The 20,681-nt window shown below is 40.3% G+C and overlaps 1 protein-coding gene across 2 annotated transcripts in view; it reads right to left on the reverse strand.

Moving 5' to 3' along the window:
- The window catches only part of edar (ectodysplasin A receptor), a 53,885-nt gene that overhangs the window by 24,754 nt on the left and 8,450 nt on the right, over positions 1–20,681 (reverse strand). For both annotated transcript variants that reach the window (XM_054787569.1, XM_054787568.1), the window contains exons 2-3: positions 15,698–15,898; positions 1,268–1,333 (exon numbers count right to left, since the gene is read on the reverse strand). In XM_054787569.1, coding sequence (XP_054643544.1) covers positions 1,268–1,318 — 51 coding nt within the window. In that variant the 5' untranslated portion in view covers positions 1,319–1,333; positions 15,698–15,898. The remainder of the gene's footprint in view (positions 1–1,267; positions 1,334–15,697; positions 15,899–20,681) is intronic.

The following is a 20,681-nucleotide window of genomic DNA, read 5'->3' on the forward strand; positions in this document are numbered from 1 at the left end:
ACTGTTGCGGCTGTATCCCACGCCAAGCTAACACTCAACTCTGAAGCCCTGACATCACTTCCTGTCCGCTCCTCTACTCAAATTCCCTAGCACTGGAACACGTTTACAGCAACACACACGAGCAAGTGTGTCTTAAATGTCTTATTTTCTCTTATTATGTCTACTATATTGGGTAACAGGAGTATAAAAGTGACCTTAGGGGTGTTATTTCAGAGGAATAAAGGGCTCTAATAATGTTCAAAATCATATCTAGAAGGTCGTAAACAGGTTTTCTATGTTCTAGCTATGAAAATGTTCCATTTATAAATGAGGAATCCTACTTCGTGGAGATTGACTCATCAGGGTCAGGTCTGGAACCAGTTAACCTCGATAAAGGAGGGATTACTGTACTATTAGTCTGGTAACACTGAAACATTTGAGAAAAATGTAAAAATGCAAAGAAAATCGTTTCTAATATTTTTATGTTGCAGTTTGACCGTTTTTCATTTTCTGCAGATAAATGGTCTAAATGACAATATTTTTAGTTGGAGTTTGGGAGTGATGTTGTCAGGGGTTTCTAAAATAAAAACAATGTTCATTGCTTCTCAAACATACCTATAAATGGTCAAATCGGCAAAAATTAAAATTTTGCAATGGTTTCTTATATTTTTGCAGAGCGGTATATACAGTACATACTGTATATACCTCAGATTTTGTTATTTGTTTGTTCCAAAAGGTCTGAAACCTAAACCTTTTTTCCCATAGAACATCATGTAAATCCGATTCATCTGATGCAGACACCCAAAAATAGTAAGAAAAAATACATTTAATCGAGAATAATTATACTTTTACATGCAAAAAACTGCTAAAATAACTATAAATGACAAATGAAATAGATAAATGAACATTTGGCCCCATGGTGGATTATTTAGCAGTCAGCAAAGTGTAGGATGCTTTGTTTGCTCGGAATGATACGGAACAGGGCAGACTAGTTTGTTTTGTGCAATGTTGTAAAATAAACAATAAACAGAGGCAAAATTAGGTGAATATTAGTCAAAAACTGAATCGTACGTAAACCAGGGCGTTCAGAAACCGAGGTTTGTCTGTATATATGTATTTATAGTAGCGCCATAGGTTGTTTCTTTCAAACGATACCATCTGGCCCTCACAGTGGCCCCCGGACAAATGATACAGTGGATGACATGAATATATTGACACTGTCGACCCATAGGAAGACTTGGACAAGAGTCAATGAGTGTTTTGTCACAAGCAAAGGAGATGAACTTACTAATAATGAAGAAAAGAAGATGGATTTTGATGTTCCTCTCCTCCGTGACATGTTTGTATTCACTTCCTGAAGACAAAAAGAAAAACACAAAAAAAGTTCAGACGTTGCAAATATTGTAAATGCAAACATTCAACATTCAGTCTGCGTGGGGGTGGGGTGGGTGAATGCCAGCTGTGATGCAAAGTGTGTGGCCCAGATGAGTTCACTGGAGCGCAACTATCGCATCATTGCCAATAAACATGTAATGATAGTAGCGCAACAGCCAGTGGCGTTGTTCTGGCTCATATCTGCAAGCACGCGTCACCGTTGGCTAACCTCCACTTTGCAAAAATAAAAATAAAAAATAGGATGCGTAATCGCTCACAAACAATTCATGACTGGCCACTGGCAAGGGTTGTGTTTTTGTGTGGTTTTGAGGTATAACTTACAGCAAATGGTGAACACTGAGTGGGTTTTTGTGCAAAATGTGACAAATGACATTTTCATGCACGTTTTTTAATCAAAGCTTCACAACATGTGAATTTTTCTTTCAACCCTATTTGAGAAAATGCTACTTTTGTGCAGTCAATGTTTACCTACGGTGGGTTGTTTGCGTCCACATAGCTTCTTAACAGCTTCCAAACAAACAAAGGCCAGTAGTAGTGAAAGATTTGATCAAACGGCACCACGTTTATATGAAGGGTCATGAATAAATCACATTGTGTTTATGGCATACCACATTTCCAAAGCCGACTGTATATTTGTCATCATTTTCCAAAACATGCGTTCCCTATCTAGCTGACAGTCACACCGTTCTTTGTTGCTAAATTCTAATTAGGAACAAAAAGCCCACTAGAGTAAATAGAGGTGATGAAATGTACACTCCTGTATCATCCAAATACAAACACTGCTACAATCACAGACATTGAAGTTCAGCTCGAACACACGTATGCAAATCCCCCGCTAAATGAGAGTTACATTAAGCAGTGACGTGCAGTCAGGGGCGGCAGGTGAGGCACTGCGGTAAATGGATAATGATGACATAAAGTACATATTAATATTTGTCCATCGAGCTGTATTCTAAATGTATTATCTGTATGAGTTCCTTTGTTTTTAACATTTTCTTCGTAAAAATTGCTGATTTTGCACATTTTCGGCTTAGTGCGCAAGTGAGTGCACTGAGTTGGATCATGGCCCCGCCCAGTTTCTCTTTGTCAGCATGTCGCCAGCAATATAATGTTGCAGAAACATTTATTCAACACCATGTATTTCTACAGCCCGTGTAATGTCTTTCATGTAAGCGTGACATCATTATTCTTGCGAACTGGACAATAAAATACATACAGTGTAGGCATGTCATACGCAAAGGCAGTGCAGTACTCGCCTCATCCTGAAGGGGCGGAGGCATGCGTGAGCTGGAAGGTGCATGTCACTGCTGTCCTTCCTAAGAGAGGAAAAGCCAGCGTTTTGGGGTTTGTTGTTTTTTTACAGCAGCAGCACCAGCTGGAGAGCAGCAAGTCAAAGGTGAGATGTATATTTATGCTCTGCTGAATGTGCTGAATGAATGAATGAATTTGACTGTCAGTATGGAGGATTACGTATACAACGTCAACAGTTGCAGATCAAGATCATGTGCCGTGTTCTCTGAACTTGTTGACTAAAAACCTGACAAGGAAGTCAAAACTAGCTTACTTTACTTAATCATGTAAAAAGTGTGTGAGATTGTATTAATGAAATGGTAATTATTTAGTCATACATATTTTGAAGCAGTCTACACGTTACTTACTTCACAGTATTCCTGTCTATTCATGTCTTTGGCCACGATGAGGAAGGGAGGTTGAAGGGAGAAGCCTGTCTCTCACACAAACTCACGTACGCGCTGTATAAGTCAGCCAATGAGATGAGAGCGTAGGCGGTGCCCCGATAATCAGCCAATGAGAGCGTGAAGCGTCAGAAGGCGTCGCCAAGTGTACTCTGTTAGTCATGGAAAATATTTCTGTAATTTACTGTAATTGTTTCCTGTAATTGCTTGTGTTACATGATAATTGTTCATCTTCACCCTCAATACATACTTTCTCTTTCTCTCTGAAACACACACACACGCACACATCTGTTGTGATGATGTCTGGGTTGTTTTTTGTTTAAAAATAAATACCTGGCATTTTGACATACACTGGTTTTATATCTGAAACTTTACGCTCTCATTCTGTTCACCTCGTATTCATTTAGTGCAAGGTTGTATATTGGTAGGGGCCTTTGAGGCTGCCTTTCCCGCTTTTTTGTGCTAAAAGAACATATGTAGAGGGCCCCTGGCTATGTTCGCCTTACGCCCCCAAATTGCTAAGTCCTCCACTGGGTGGACACGAAAGGTAATGATTGCTTTCCATTTTCCAAAGTTCCTGTAGTTGGTCAATATTATCTGTGTAGCGCAAATTGTGTGCATGTTTTGCAAACAGCACATCGATAATGATAACAAACGACTCCCGTACACCAAGTAGTATCACATCCCCCTCCGATCCGGGGTCACCTCAGCACAGCAACAGCTCGCAACCGAGATTGAATGGAGCATCGATTTGATTTTTAGATGTTTGCCTGCGTGTGATTAAGAAATCGTGAGGCGAAATGGCCACCATGCTCTCGTATCTGAGGTCACCATCGCTCTGTGTGGTTCCAACCCTCAGCTTTCGCTCGTCTATGCCGCAGACTGGTGAAAAACGTTCTGATCCTCGCTGACAGCTAATCCCCCCCCAGCCGCAGAGTTTGATTGAGCATAATCACTCCCTACACACACACACACACACGCACACACACACATACGCGCATACAATATATAGCCCATACGTGCTGGTGTTTGAGGGCAGTCCTTGTGGTCAGGCCACAACTGGTGTGAGTCTGTGTGTGTTTATGTGTGTATTGGTGCTGATGAGATAAAAGCCCGGATAGCAGGAAATGAAGAACTGCCAAATGTGCACGGAGCCCCTCAAGGCAAATCATTATGGAGTTCAAGTGACACACACACACACACACGCACGTACAGTAAGTGTGTTTGAAGACTGTGTGTCTTTTGACAAGCTTCTGCACCTCTTTCAAGCCTCACTCCATCTCGCCAAACCTTATCTCACCGTCTGTGTCGAGGCAGGCCTGGGATGAAAGTCAACCCCTGAGGTTATTCATCTTCTAATCTTAGCTAAATAACTCCTCTGTTTTTAGGTGTGTCATTACCAGGTCGTCTTGGAAGGGTTATTTTGTGGCTACTGTCCAAGATGGGTATCATACCGGAAGTGGAGCTCCTGAACGTGCCCGTTTAAAAGTGCTGGGTTTCTGAGAAAAAGCAGGAAATTTAACACTGTCTTGGTGGTTCTGTATATTTAAGGGGCTCGGCTATTTTTAATTGCTGGTTGTTTGTAGTCGTCCCAAGCCTTTTAAATTCATTAACCTTAATACTGTCACGGGTCTTTAAACTGGGCATTCATCAGCTTTGAACTTTGGAGTTCCACGCAGGCATTTTTCACCTCCGCCTAGTGCAAAAGTGCAAGAGTTATTGTTTTGATCAATGTTTGAAAATGTAGCTATCTAATGTAGCAGGTCTCAAACCTGCGGACATTCCCCCCTACAGTCATGGCCAAAAGTTATTAGAATGACACAAATATGATTTTTTCCAAAAAGTTTGCTGTCTGAGTTTTTATTATGGTAATTTGCATATACTCCAGAATATTATGAAAAGTGATATAATGAATGGCAATGAATTGCAAAGTCGCTCTTTGTCATAAAAATGAACTTAATCCCCCCCCCAAAAAAAAAACAAAAACATTTCCACTGCATTTCAGCCCTGCCGCAAAAGGACCAGCTGACATCACGTTAGTCATATAACATAGGTGAGAGTGTTGACAAGGACAAAGTCTGGAGGTGGCTCTGTCATCCTGCTTGAGTGAGAATAACAGACGGGAAGCTTTAAAAAAGGGTGCTGCTTGAAATCTTTGTTTTTCCCCTGTTAACCATGTGAACCATACCATGTGAAGAGCCTCAACATGCAGTATGTTGTATCACTAAAAAGGTCTCGAGGAGGGGAAGTGTGCCATTTATAGTTTGTAACATTCTTTGTAACGGTAGCAAAGGTACTGACCAATGAAAATGGGCCTCTTGATTATGAACACCTTTTCCACCCATACCATGCAAAGTACCCCGAAACACGTTATGTCGCTGAATAGGTCTCGATCGGGTGAAGTGCCCTGTTTTTATTTGGGAACATTCTGAGTAACCGTGGCGACATATTTGGCAGACAAAGTTGGAAAGTTGATGAGGAACCCATCCTTCAGGCCAAACTGTGCATTCAACATGCTAGCGACCTGCAAGAATACCATATCAAAGGTAAGCAACAGGTAGGCCCATTCAAAATTTCCGTGGGAATTTTTCAGCTTTTAGTATGACAGTGTTTGGAAGATGTGAAGATGAGCGAGCAAGGGCAAGACAAACTGACTACAACCTTCACTTCTGATGGCCTTCATAGGAATTTTCATTTTGATCATCTGGATTTCAGTTCTGGAGGAGTCCGTAAAAATAAACAAAATAAATTGTATTTCTTAAATTACTCCTAAATCCATAACTACCCCCCTAATCTTTCTTTTGTCTGCTCGTTCAAAAGGAGTCACTCAATTCTGCTTCCACTTAAATGGACCATTCAGTGGATGAATCCTACATCTGCCTTGCTGCGTTAAGTAATTCCCTTGAATTTATCAAAATTGTTCTTTTTCAAAGGGGGGGACAACAAAAACAGCTTTGCTATCAGTTTTTCATCTTTAACTTATCCAAGTAAAGGGCTACACTGGGACATGTCTACAGAGAGAACAATGGAGAACAAATATGATAGTCCAGAGGGGTTTCTGGAATCTCCTACTGATTTCTGATGACAATTCAATTAGCAGCATCTGGACAGAGGATTTGGGACCTCCTGTTTTCTATTGAAGTCGTTTTTTTCCTTGGCAATTTTGCATGTTGGAAGACCGTAGACGCTGGTAGCTAATGCTTTTCCCCCCTTAAGTCCATGCCACCAACTTAGAAGGCTTAAGGAAAGTTTCCTAATGTCAATCCAGCCAGGCTTGCCAAACCAAGGTAATTATTAGAATAAAATGGCAATCAAGTTGATCACATTGGAATTATTAGTAGTTTTTTGAAGTTGACCTTCAATTATAGAAATTCCATGTAAAAAAAAAAAACATCCATCCAACCTAAAACCCTTTTTATTGGTCTACCAAGATACCAATCATAAACGACTTCCAACGTTCATCAATTCTCCACTGCTGGGTTCCTTAGCCAGAAAAAAGATAATTGTCTTATTTTCTAAGGTTCATGACTCAACCCATCAAACCTAATTATATTTTATGTTGTTTTTTTCTTTTTTCCCGCCAAACAACTAGCACATGCTGTATATCAAACCCCCCCATCTTTGGAATAAAGAGTCATTGTGACTTAACATGATGATTCGGTGTCTTTCTGCATGGATGACACACATTCCCGATCGTTTCCAGACTTTTTTTTTTTTTTTCAAAACACACAATATAGTTCCAGCTCTTCATTGCGCCCTCACATCTGCGCAGCATGTGCAAGGTTCCCCGTCAATCAATCTGACGCACGGGTTTAACAACTGAAAATATAAATCTACTGTGGATTTAGTGGGGGTAAGATAAGAGACAACAGTAGAAGTTAAAGCAGCAGAACTGTAGCTTCTCTGCAGAACTGTCATGTTTCCGTAATTTATCATAACAGTACGCCTCGGTTCCGTTGTATTAACTCTAGCTCTGCACTGGTTGTAGTTGGTGACTTATGAGCTATGATTATTAGAAAAAAAAAACAGTCATTCTGTGTAATAACATTCCATTAGGACAATTACAATAATTGCGTCTAAGTCACTAACTTTCAGTGACGATACATAACGATTGAGAGCAGTTATTCCGCCGTTCCACATCAAAGTGACGGAAAGTGAGGGATACTCCTAGCTAATCATCGAGGAGGAATGAGCTGCTAGCATTTTGTCTCTAGGATGGGGAGAGTAAATAGAGGGTTGGCAGTGGATCTGTCACTCAGACACCTACTGCGTTCAGCTTCCACACAATTGGGCGCAAAGTGGATTTGAAAGGCTGTCAAGCAAGCAGGTCGTAGCAGGTAACAACTAATATTAGACTCAAGTTAGTGCAACTGTCAAACCTCGGTTTTCGTACGCCCCAGTTTTTGTATGATTTAGTTGTCCATCCATGCATTCATCCATTTTCTATGCCTCTTGTCCTCAGTATACTTGGGGTATGCTGGAGCCTATCCCAGCTGACTTTTGGAAAGAGGTAAGGTACACCCTGGACTGGTCGCCAGCCAATCACAGGGCACATATAGACAAACAACCATCCAACTCTGATTTAGTTTTCATCTGAATTTTTTCCTAAAATGTTGCCGGAGTTTTTGTACAATATTGCATGTACCGAACTAAACTGTATGCCCTGTATCGTTCCGCAACATCGAATGACTCACTGTACATGCATTTTTTATGGAGTTAAAGAGGCAAGTGTCAGCAATTTGATAAAGAAACACTATGGAATTCAATCTCTCCAGCTCTCCAGGAAGTCCGCATCCACGACAAGTTCCATCCATTCGTCATTTATAATGATTTGGCATTGTTTTCTGCATTAAAAACTATAATTATTCTCTACAACAGGGGTGTCCAAACATTTTCCACTGAGGGCCACATAGTGAAAAATGAAAGGATGCAAGGGCCACTTTGATATTTTGTAAAGTTAAAGCAGCACATGTAGATATGCTAAGACGTTATATGTATTTCAAGAAAAAACTGCATCTCAGCTTTGTGATATGGGTGAAAAAGCCTATTATTGGTGTCAACTTTGCTCTTTTTCGCCCCATTTTTGCTGTTTTGCTGTTTTTTTCTTCAAATATTTCACCTTTCTTCTTGAATAATCTTTGTAAATGCTCTCCTTGTAACATTATGACTGTATTCTCATATTTGACTTGATTCCTATAATATTAATATAATTTTTCCCCCAACTTAATTTTCCAAAACTTACAACTTAATTTAGTTTGTTTCACTTAATATTCTGACTTAGTATTTCTCTTTAATACTTTAACCCTATGCTACTAAAATGACATTACTCGTTCTCATATTACAAGTTTGTTCTCACAAAATTGCTACTTTTTTTCTAGTTTGAAAATGACTATATTCTTGAAAAATTACAGTTTTTTTCCCATTTCTGCGATTTTTTCATTTATTTTCCAACTATTTCAACTTTCTTCTTTCTTCAATTTTCTTCTCGTAATTATAACTTCATTACCCTAATATTTTGACTTTATTCTCATAACATTATACAATTTTTGCAACCTAATTTTCCAAAAAATTACAACATTTTTCGTTGTTTTGTTTGTTTCTCATAATACAAACAATAACATATTTTTTCTTTAATATTTCAACTTTATGCTACTAAAATGAGAATGTTTTTCCTCATAATATTATGTTATTTTTTTTCTCTTAATAGTTTGACTTTATTCTTGTAAAATTACTGCTGATTTTTTTCTTTTTTTTTTGCTTTTGTTTCTTTTCTTAATTTTCTTGTTAAATAATATTTTTAGAATGTGCCAAAAAAAAAAAAAAAACAGCCCCGGGCCGCACTTCCGACACCCGTGCTCTATAAAATATATTTTTTGGGTGTGTGGAGCGGATTCATTGGCTCTACATTCTATCCTATCGGAACAAATTGCCTTTGTTTTTGTGTGCTTCAGTTTATATTTTGAAACAGATTCAAGACGAAAACTGAAGTTCCACAGAATGTTGGTGTGTAAATGTTCCAACTTAATATACAGTGGAACCTCAGCCAGTGTCATTAATCCGACTCAAACCAAAACTGCATCAAGTTTTCCCATAAAAAAATAACATCAATCCAATTAATCGCCTCTAGACACCGAAAAATGTGCCAGACATTGTTTCATAACTTTACATTTACAGTTTTACATGCAGAAAATGATTCAAAATGCATATAAATGCCGAATGGAAGGCTTTGTCACTTTTACCTTCATTGAAGTCTTGATTGTTGACAAAGTCACAATGTGTCAGCGATATCAACACGGGCACCACCTCATCAAGTTATTCCTTGGATTCCATAGAGTTTCTCACCCTCTATGAAAATGTTGCTACTTGCAACTTTATTTGGCTCCATTGTGGCTTATTTTGCAGCCATGCTTAATAAAAACAGCAGAGACCTGTGGCGTAACTGTGTTAGTTAGCAAAGAACTACAGAGTCGGCTGCTGATGACGTCATAGACCCACGACAGAGCTTGGGTACAAGGTATTTTCGGTTTTTATGCTAATGTGTTGCTAACAGGGACGTTTTGTGATAATCATAAGTTTACGAACACAGTTGGATTCACACAGTGTATTAATAACACGACAAGACGCGCCATATTGTATGCTAACTGGGATATGTACGCAAACCGTGGCAACATTTTTGCATGAATTTTGCTTAAACGCTAACTGAGTAGTGTGCAAAAGTCTTAAGTTGTTTTAGCAATGGCTTTAATAGCCACATATATGTAGAATGCCACTTAGTAGCACAGATAAAATTGGGAAAAAAAACAATTGTGCAGTGTATTTGTGTTTACTTGCTTGAAGCTACTTCCTGCTTCATGAATGATGACAAACAGACGGGGGTACCCTTATGATTCGGGCGGGGGCGACCGTTCTTTTAAAAGTGACTCTCAAACAACATCTACTCTTTTGACTACTCTTGAAAGCACACTTTCAGCGTTCTTTTGATTTGATTTGCAATTCTACTATTTCTATACACTTGTCACATCACACAAATCCTCCCCGGGAACACAGAACAGAGCAGCCATCAAGTTTCCAAATGATCCCGGAGATGAATACAAGTCATTAGCCACATCATCAGTGCTTAGCCTAGATCTGAAAATAAACACTCAATTTAAGCGATTTCCATCTTTGCAAGCAGAAGTAAACCAGAAAAAAAAAGCAGCTGGACCTCGTCGCCTTGCAGAATTTCTGTTTACACAAACCCTGAAAAAGCATGGCCAGAACTGGTATTTTTGCACACGCCTCGAAAGGTGCTGCAGATTTGGAAAAGGGCAACTCAAAACCTACCAACATGTAAGACTACCTGGGACACACAACAGGTTGCCTCTCGTGTGAGCAGGCTTCGTTAGTTTATGCCAAATACGAAACAGGACAGCTCTAGTCTAAGGAGACGGTGCAACATCCAAGCGTTTATTCCACTTCATAACCAAGAGTGGTTTCACTCTTTTGCGGTGCATAACGACAGTCACTAAGCTACATCGATGTGAAGCCTCTGCCTGCCAACGACAGTCGTTTGGGTGGAGTCTTTCATTCTGTTGTCACAATGGTCATGGATGCACTTGCAAACCAAGGCAGCGTGTTATTTGTTACAGGCTAAACGATTGAATCGCTTAGGAAGGGATGAAAGGACAGCATTAGATGTGGGGGCGAGGTGGTGTCCTAGACCTCCCCCTCTGTTCACAGACAGCTTTTCAGCCTTGACTCCTCTTCCAAGCCATCTGTCTTCAATTGACATTTTGTCCTCATAAGAGCGGATTCCTACAAATTTAGACTGAATTCCAAATTTGACTACTTTAACAGTTTCAGCTTTAAGTGTTGAGTTTTTTTTGGTTGAATTTAGCTGCACTGTACATCTCAGGGCCAGCCGTCTCCACATGCAAAACAGGCGCTGTCCGGGGGCCCCCACGATCCATGGGAGCATGATTTTGTTCATTCGTTCATTCATCCTCACTAGGGTCACAGCTGATGGGCCAATCACAGGGCACATATAGACAAACAACCATTCACACTCACATTCATACCTATGGACAATTTAGAGTCGCCAATTAACCTAACATGCATGTTTTTGGAATGTGGGAGGAAACCGCAGTACCCGGAGAAAACCCACGCACACACGGGGAGAACATGCAAACTCCACGAAGAAACGCCCAGCGGAGATTCGACCCCAGATCTTCCCGATCTCCTGACTGTGTGGCCAACATGCTAACACCAGGCCACTAATTTTGCTCATATAATGTATCATTTTGTTACCTATATTACTCGAAATACACTATTTTATACATGTTAAATATCTACATTGACATCCGTTAAAATAAAATACAGTTTTCAAAACTGAAAGGGAAAAAGGAGAGAGAAAAGAGGCAAAAGAAGGTGATTGGATAGTACTGGTCTATGGTTGGCAACCGCCCGTTGCGTCCCGTTTTGAGTCAATCAAAAAACAAGCTAACCGGGACGGAGGCAAAAATTTATGGCAACCTTCTTCCCAATTTGATCTGGGGCAGCCTCGGTATATTTAATGTTCATTGGGAAGAAGGGAAGTTTAGTGCAACTCTGTGAAGAACCAAGTCAATGACCCAATTTTCGATGCAGCCTCCATGCATCTGTGTGTGTGTGTGTGTGTGCGTGTGTGTTTGTGTGTAATGTATGCATCTGTGTATGCATTTCCCCATCTCACTTCATCTTTTGATTGCTTTAATTACAGACTAAGTGCCGTCTTCCCACTCAGAGCGCAGGAAAAACAAACTCACATGAAAAGAAAGCACACACAAGCGCATGCGCGCACACGCACGCACGGTCGGTAGCCTCTTTGAGGCTTTGCCTTCCGGTGATGTGTCTTTCATCGTCTCCGGCTCCTGATACCTTGTCCCCCCTCTCCTTAGCTCGGCTGCTTTCGAAATTGTCTCCCTCTTGTCTGCCGACATGTCTCGTCTGTGTTTACTTTGTCGTGGCGCTAAACGGAAAGCCTACTCTGCAGCCTGGAATACATTTGTGTTCCTCGCTGCAGCCTCCTGCAGCTCAAGCATTTTGGCCCTCTGTCTAGAAAACATCAGAACATCATTTAAGAATGTATGAGACACACTCTCGCACATCTTGCATCAGTGAGTGGATAGATTTATTGTGAGGTGCCGACAAGAATACTTCTGCAACCTCAGCCGTAAATGACCTTACAGTCAACAAGTAAGTGCAAATGTGCTTTGTATTTGAAATACTGCCTGGGAATTTGTGGCAAATACGTGCACTTTTGGAGGGATGTTTGTGGTTGCATAAATCCGCGGTGGATGACATGATGGATGGACACGGTCGGGAGGTCAGACAAATTGTCATCCGTCAGGCTTTTAGGGCATCATCTTTTTTGTGCCATGGTTATGCCTCCTCCTTTCCGCCCAATACACTTTTCTCCTCGCATAAGGAGTGAAAAAAATGCAATGCCTTCGCCTAACTTGCAGTCCAACACGGGAACCAGACGAGCAAAGCAACATGGCTGACAGGTGACTTCACACTCACCAGTTGCTCAATAAATCACACCGGGCTCGAGGCTCCACAGCTGCGGTTTACCCAATCGAAGCACTCGCCTTGCACCAATAACCTGGTGACTTTTTTTTACACCGTCATGTCTGTCTGCTTTTTATTTATCCGCAGGATTAGACGAAATCTGGCCAATTTTGAACAAACTGGATGCAGGAGAGCAGCGGAGCCTCATAATTTCCTGCAGATTTACTGAAGCAGCATTTGAAGTGCCTTTCAATGCTCATGGTCAGTTGGAAGAATTAAAAGGAGACGAAAATGAAAATGCACTAATCCCTAGTTCATCGCGGTTAATTGGTTCCAGACCCGACCGTGATCAGTGAATTTCCTCAAAGTAGGATTCCTCATTTATAAATGGAATATTTTCCTAGTTAAAGCGTAGAAAACCTATTTACAACCTTCTAAATATGCTTTTTAATGTTATTAGAGCCCTCTAGACAAGAAATAACAGCCCTATGGTCACCTTTACACTCGCACTACCCAATATAGTAGACATAATAAGACAAAACGAGACATAAATAAGACTCAAGCCCATGTGTGTTGCTGTAAATGTGTTTCTTAAGGGAGCTGACGGGAAGTGACGCTGGGGTTCAGAGTTCAGTTTTAGCTTGGCCTGGGTTACAGCCGCAACAGTAGCCTGTGTTTTTACTGGGAAGATTTATGAAGGGTTACTGTGCCTGTTGTGAGATCGTTCAAGCCTGCAATAATACCCTGTTGCTCTGGCGAACTCTGGTGCTTGTGTGTCTCATCAAACAGCGACCAGTGTAGAATACTACATATCATTCACAGCGTCTTTGAATGCGTCTTCTGAATGCCTTATATTTGTATTTGACTTCATTTGACCATTTTTATGCTTGAAAATGCTTAAAGTAGGCAAAAACATATGTACAATTTGCTTCAATGTACATATTTTTTACTAATATTAGGCCTTATTCAACCACAAAACAGCATGACTTATTAATATTTTTTTTTAAATCTGACATAGTCAAACTGTGGCTACGTTTACATGTAGTCAAATAACCTATCATAACTGGAATATTAGCACGGCCATGTAAACACCAATAAACTGGAATATGAGCATATTCCGGTTTTTGAAAACCTGAATATTACCCCTGGGTTACTCGGAAAATCGGGTCATGTATATCGGGATATCCCGATCAAAAGGAACATTATTGTGTTCTGCGCATGTTCTATTCGAAAGGAATCTTGTGTCTTTGGCAGGAACTACTTGCACCAGCACCAAAACGCAAACAAAGGCGTTCATTATCCACCATGCCGTGTTGTTGTTGTTTTTGGAAACAGGAAGAAGAAGCGGAAATGACGCGCATTGCGTCATGACGTTTTCCGTGCGTCGAGACATTGTCCGTGCGGGTTTTTTTGTTTTTTTTCACGTAAACGGGCTATTCCGAATGTTTCAGAAACCGGAATATTGACCTTAACCCGAATATTGACTGCATCTCATGAGTCATTATTGCAGCACTTCACAATAAAAACCTCAGTTTTCATGTCCTCCAGTTTTCATATTAAATGTTTTGCTAAAATTTTGCCTTTGGTTTTCGTACACTCTCGCCCACCAGTTGAGAACCACTGTGGGTCAGATCAGTTGTTCCCAAGAACCCCAACTCATTCTTACTCCAGTGACTCACTAGCACCCCTTGAGGAACAAAGCAGCATTACAAGACAAGACAAACTTAAGGTTGGAACTAATTTGCAACTATGCATTTGTTGAGCTACTACAAATCAACTTGATGAACTTAACAGACTTGGGAAAGTAGGATATTCCGGTATTATGAGGATCGTAGCCCCAAGATGTTAATAAAGCCTTGAAAACTGGGAATTTAGTTGGCATTTTCTGCGGGATACATAGCTGAAGCTCACATTGTTCTGTGTCTTTAACGAACTGATACTGAGTAAAACACATTTAACGCTGATGAGTGCATTTGGTTGGATTCTGTCTTAGATGCGTGAAGCATAAACGGGCCTCCCGTGGAGCTTTTGACATTTCTCTGAGGTTATCCGCTTTGGAGGGGAATCAGTCAGGACATCTAACGTTTATCAAATAAGGAAACGCATGAATCAACTAGACAGGAAGCAAGCCCTAAACTAGATATCTTTCCCACTCAGTGGAGTGCGAGAGGATGAGACTTCCTGTCGTGGTTTTTTCTTCTACGCCGCTGTCCCTTTAATCCTCGCAAAAAAATAAAAACATATTAACGCCTTTTGAAGATGACATCCCTGTCTTCTTCTGGGTGCCTTTTTGGCCTTTCTACCTGCGAACATGAAAGACTTGATGGCGACAGAGACAGCTTGGGGGCAGAGGAAGAAAGGTGAACTGTGTGTGTGTGGGGGGCGGGGGGGGTTGTGCAGATTTCCACCTCCAGCAGCTGCAGTTCAAAGTCAGCCAGCAGACTTCAGAAGCTCGGCAGGACCTGGCTTGTCCCCAGCCGGGCCGGGCCGGGCCGGGCCGCCTGTCTGCGGGCATGACTTCCCCCTGGGGGAGGCCCTGGGACAGTCGGGCGTCACCATGAAAACAATTATGCAGACACGCGGAAGGTGTGCAAAGCTCACAACCACACACAAAGCCCCCCCCCCAGAAAAAAACACATACAGGAGCACTCTCCCATGGGATGTTGTTACTAATTAGGCGCCATTGAAATAAGATGATCCCCAAGCTATTCACTGTAGCATCAAGTTGCGTAGACTCGTTTGTAAGCATGCCAGTGATGAAACAATCCAGATTGCTGCAACCTTCGGCTGGAAGCTTTGCAGCAACACGCAGCATTTGAGCACGTGGCCCCCAAAGATGTCAATAAAGCAGCTTCTCTAACATTAAGCAGTTTCCATCTGCATTACATGTGTTTGGCCAGACGCACACTCCAACACAACAGTGTTATCTTATTGACGGAGGCTTTCACCAATCAAAACTCAACAAACAAATGTGACATGGATTTTTCCTTAAAGCCAACAATGCAAAATGCATACTTGCCAGTCAAAAAAAAAAAAAGAAACAACATTGGAATTTCCCCCAAGTCTTGCGGAAATCTGTCCCAACATTCCAGACGTCTTACCTGCAGGAGGAGAAGGTGGGGGTCACACTGGTCTGCTGCCTCTGAGGGTGTTGCACTGTTGGGTCTGCTGTCCGTCCTTGGGAGGATCAACCTGTGATCAGCATCACGGGGGGAGCCGCCTTGCCTGCATGTAAGTCTTGCTTCAAAATAGATGAACTTTAGTCTCTGCCTCCACTTTTTCAGCGTGACAGCAGGCTCCTCCTTAATAATGAGGGAAAGTGAGAAAGTTTCTCCGCCCTGAGACAGATGTGATCAGGTAAAGTGCTGGCAGGGGCTGGGCATGGCTGCAGGTCATGACTCGACTGCGCCCTCTGTTGTTCACTTACTGGTAGGAACAAATAAATGACAGCCAATGAATACAAGGACTTCATTACAATAGCAGTAGATTGGTGTTTGGTGTTTTTAGAAGCAAGCGAGAACATGAATATACACAAATAGAACATGAATATACACAAATAGAACATGAATATACACAAATAGAACATGGATATACACAAATAGAACATGGATATACACAGCTGGGCAATAGTTGTCAACCCTTTAGAACAGTGGTTCTCAACTGGTGGGTCGGGACCCAAAAGTAGTTCAGCTGAATAGGAAGTGAACAATGATTTTTGGAAGTGAGATTTAAATACTAGCAGGGTCACTTCTAATGTAAACTTCCTCACACTATCTTGTGTCATTTGATATTTAATTGTATGTATTTTATTATATATCTATTATTAGCAATAGTATATAGAGTTATTATAATTTATTTGTTTTTTACACATGCATTTATCATGTGCCTCCTTGTTTGTTTTAAAAAAAAAATAATGTCCCCCCTAAATGAACTTTGCACATGTAAGTATTTTTTTTATTTAAATGTATTTATTTTATTTATTACATAATTTTATTTAATTCAATTAGGTTTGTTTTATTTCATTAAAAAATATCGCTTTTAATAGAGTGGTTCATGATTTCTGACCACGGGAAAATGTGGGTTCCATTGAAAGGCCAGTTGAGAACAGAAAAGACAGGGCAAGCACTTTAAAAAAATACATTGATATTTCATATTTAATGACACTTTTTAAATATGTTAATTTATATATATTGTATTAGATATTAATGATATATTTCCATATATATTTATTATGCATATACATTTATTTATTTATTTATCCTTCTTTTTTTAAAATAACATAATCTCCCCCAACTGCACTTTTGCACATGTAAGCATTTTTTAATTCAAATGTATTATTTAATTTATTAAATTATGTAATTTAATTTATGTTTATTCAATGAATTTGATTTTATTTAATTTTAAAAAAGTCAGGGCAAGCACTTTTAAAAATAATAATCATATACAGTAATAATAATATATCTAATTCTATAAGAATAAGAATAAGAATGTGTATAAAAACTCGCATACAAGGAGACAGCTGAATGACAACCTGGTGGCTGGTCAGAGAAGTGTCTTATTTATTCTGTGCAGAAGGAGACCCTTCGCAAACCCTTCGCACCCTGATACGGGGCCCCCACCCCGCCCCCGCCCTCTCCCCCGAAGGCCAGCGCAGACGCATCATCATTCATACTTTATCAGTACGGAAAACACAGGCGCAAGGTCGCGTATAGGCTTTCTCAGGGCGCGTTGACATGGAAACACCAATGGAGAAAGCCGTTTTGGAGACAGAAGGTCGCTACCCTTGAGCAGTTAAGTTAGTTCTCCCAGCAGGCCGGTGTAATACGGATGTGTATATTAACAGAAGTACGTTGATGCATAACTAGAACAAATATTAGTCAAATCAAATGGAATAATTGAAAAATATAGTTCATCATCATCCATCCATCCATTTTCTACACCGCTTATCCTCATTAGGGTCGCGGGGGTATGCTGGAGCCTATCCCAGCAGACTTCGGGCGAGAGGCGGGGTACACCCTGGACTGGTCGCCAGCCAATGGCAGGGCACATATAGACAAACAACCATTCACACTCACATTCATACCTATGGACAATTTAGACAACATGCAAACTCCACACAGAAATGCCCAGCGGAGATTCTAACCCACATCTTCCCAATCTCCTGACTGTGTGGCTTGTGTGGCTGTGTGCTAACCACTCAGCCACCGTGCGGCTAATGGATATTTTATTTGTAATAAAATATTAAAAAATAATATACAGAATAATAAGTACATTATATATATATAGTAATAATAATACATTAATGTAATTTTACATTTAATATTCATTTATAAAGCAACACATTTTATAAGTGCAATGACAAGCCATATTTTTCTAACAATAATCCTTGCAGTATTGGAAGGAGGTTGTGTGAGATGAATGGGCCTTTCGTCATTTCCTCATGTGTTCCGGTTTTCGTCAGACCTCTTGGAACGAATGAATAATGAAAACCGTCTCACGGCAACTACGGTGCATTCGAGGGCCGCGGAAAAATGTGCGAAATCTCAATGCTTGAAAAATGACCTCGGTTTTTGTACATTTCAGGTTTTGTCAAACCAAGCGCATTAATAATGAAAACCGAGTTAGCACTGGGCAAGTTTCACTTTTGCGTTGGTGCGTTCAAGGACAGCTGAACAAAGTGCGAAATTTCAATGCTTGAAAAATTGCCTCGATTTTTCCTGCGTTTCAGTTTTTGTCTGACCTTTTTTAACGAATTAATAATGAAAACAGCCTCGCGGCAACTATGGTGCATTCAAAGACCACTGAAAAAGTGCAAAATCTCAATGCTTGAAAAATGACCTCGGTTTTTGTACGTTTCAGGTTTTGTCAAAACAAGCGCATTATGAATTATTAATGAAAACCGAGTTACCACTTTGTAACTTTCACTTTTGCGTCTCACAGCAACTATGGTGAGTTCAAGGACAGCTGAACAAAGTGCAAAATTTCAATGCTTGAAAAACTGCCTTGATTTTTGTACGTTTCAGTTTTTGTCTGACCTTTTGTGACAAATTAATAATGAAAACAGTCTGGTGGCAACTATGGTGCATTCAAAGACCACTGAAAAGAGTGCGAAATGTCAATGCTTGAAAAATTGCCCTGATTTTTGTACTTTTCAGTTTTCGTCTGACCTTTTGGAAGAAATTAATAACGGAAATTGAGTTACTGCTGTAACAAGTCTTACTTTTGCATCTTGTAGCGACTATGGTGCATTCAAAGACCACTGAAAAAAGTGCAAAATGTCAATGCTTGAAAAATTGCTTCGGATTTTGTACGTTTCATTTTTCGTCTGACCTTTTGGAAGAAATGAATAGTGAAAATCGAGTTACTGCTGAATAAGTCTTACTTTTGCATCTCGTAGCGACTATGGGGCGTTCAATGACAGCTGAACAAAGTGCGAAATCTCATCGCTTGAAAAATTGCCTCTGGTTTTCTTACATTTCAATTTTCGTCTTACCTTTTGGAACAAATTAATAAGACTGAGTTACCGCTGCGTAGGTTTCACTTTTCCGACTCGCAGCAACTATGGTGCATTCAAGGACTACTGAAAAAAGTGCAAAATCTCAATAGTTGACGAAGCTTAAAGACATAAACATGGAACAATTGTGGGCTTTCTAACGGTATTCATGAATTATTATCAACTTAAGGTGGGGGTTTTTTTGCCGAAAAAATTGCCTATTTTTGGAGAAAAATAAAAATGAAAACAATTCAGGTCAGTGAATGTGCGGGGACCCGCTGTACATGAAACATTGCTTTGAACAACATTACTTTAACAGTCTTTTTTCGCAGCACGATAGAACGCTTCAATGTAAAGAAGCACAGCTAAAAATCCATGTGAAACAGAGTCGTGGATAAACACCAGCATATTCCCAGCTGGGCGACGTTTGATGTCTTTATTATAGAATATAGAAATTATATGTCTAAGTCGGACCAAAGGTTGGTCTTCATCTCTTTTCCCTTTCCGCTTCTTCTTTTCTCTGCCGCAGAAAGGATGAGATAAAGAGGGGCTTTGAAAACAGGGGGTGTCTTGTAATTACATATTACCTGTACTCCTTGGGTTTCTCTCCCACTGTTCTTCTCTCCTTATTTTTTTTCTTATTCTTTCTCTCTGGTGGTCATTCGCTCTTTTGTTCTTCCACCTCTTCTTTACTCTTTCAGTCCGCATCCCTCACACTTGGCACCTATTAGCTTTTCACTTTTTCTTCCTTCTCCCCCGCCTCTTTCGCATTGTCTTTTATGTTGAGCCAGGGGCTTCCTGACCGGAGGAGCGCGGAAGAGTTTGGATGAGATGAGAGGATAAAGAAAGGATGCGGAAAGAATAAAGACTGACCAGCTCTGCAGATAGACTGACGGCTACAAATAAACATGGCCGAAAATCTGTAATCAATATTGTGGCAGTGGAACAAAAAAAAAAGCACAGAAACTGATCTTGTTTACGGTGTGAAGTGTTGTCAAACATACATTAGAGAACGCGTGCGTGATGGTGAAACAAAGATAAGATCAAAGCAGCAGGGATAAATGAGTCACAGTGCTGCAAAACAAGATTAAATATGATAAGATAAGCAACTGTTTATATAAAACATAACATACTTAGCCGCAGTATACATGCAAATAAAAATGGGTTTATTTTCTTTTGAAAGGTGGAGAATGAAGTGTGGGCATTGTAGAAGTTGACTACATTTCCATGAGTGGTTATGGGCAGAATTTACATTTTTAAAAAATGTTAATGTTCTGAACTCCTGTTTCCTAGTTAGTGGAGGTCTTTAGCCTCTACTGAGCTGACGTCATGTCCAGTAGATCCCTGCCTTTTGTGGGGGTTACTATCCAGGACCACTAGCAAATAGAGAAAAACCATGGGTAATTGATACGCCCATAAAATGTTACCTGGCTTGCCTGTTTCTCTCGAATATTGAGTGAGCGCTTCACGTTTGACGAGATAATCCATCCACCTTGTGAGACAGCATGCTGTTTGTGGTTGAAAGCGGCCTTTTATTAGCCCAAAAATAAGGCATCCTTTCAGCAAATTCAGCATTTTCAAGCATAAAAAGT

The sequence above is a fragment of the Dunckerocampus dactyliophorus genome, chromosome 9 (genome assembly GCF_027744805.1).
Source record: "Dunckerocampus dactyliophorus isolate RoL2022-P2 chromosome 9, RoL_Ddac_1.1, whole genome shotgun sequence".
NCBI lineage: Eukaryota > Metazoa > Chordata > Actinopteri > Syngnathiformes > Syngnathidae > Dunckerocampus > Dunckerocampus dactyliophorus.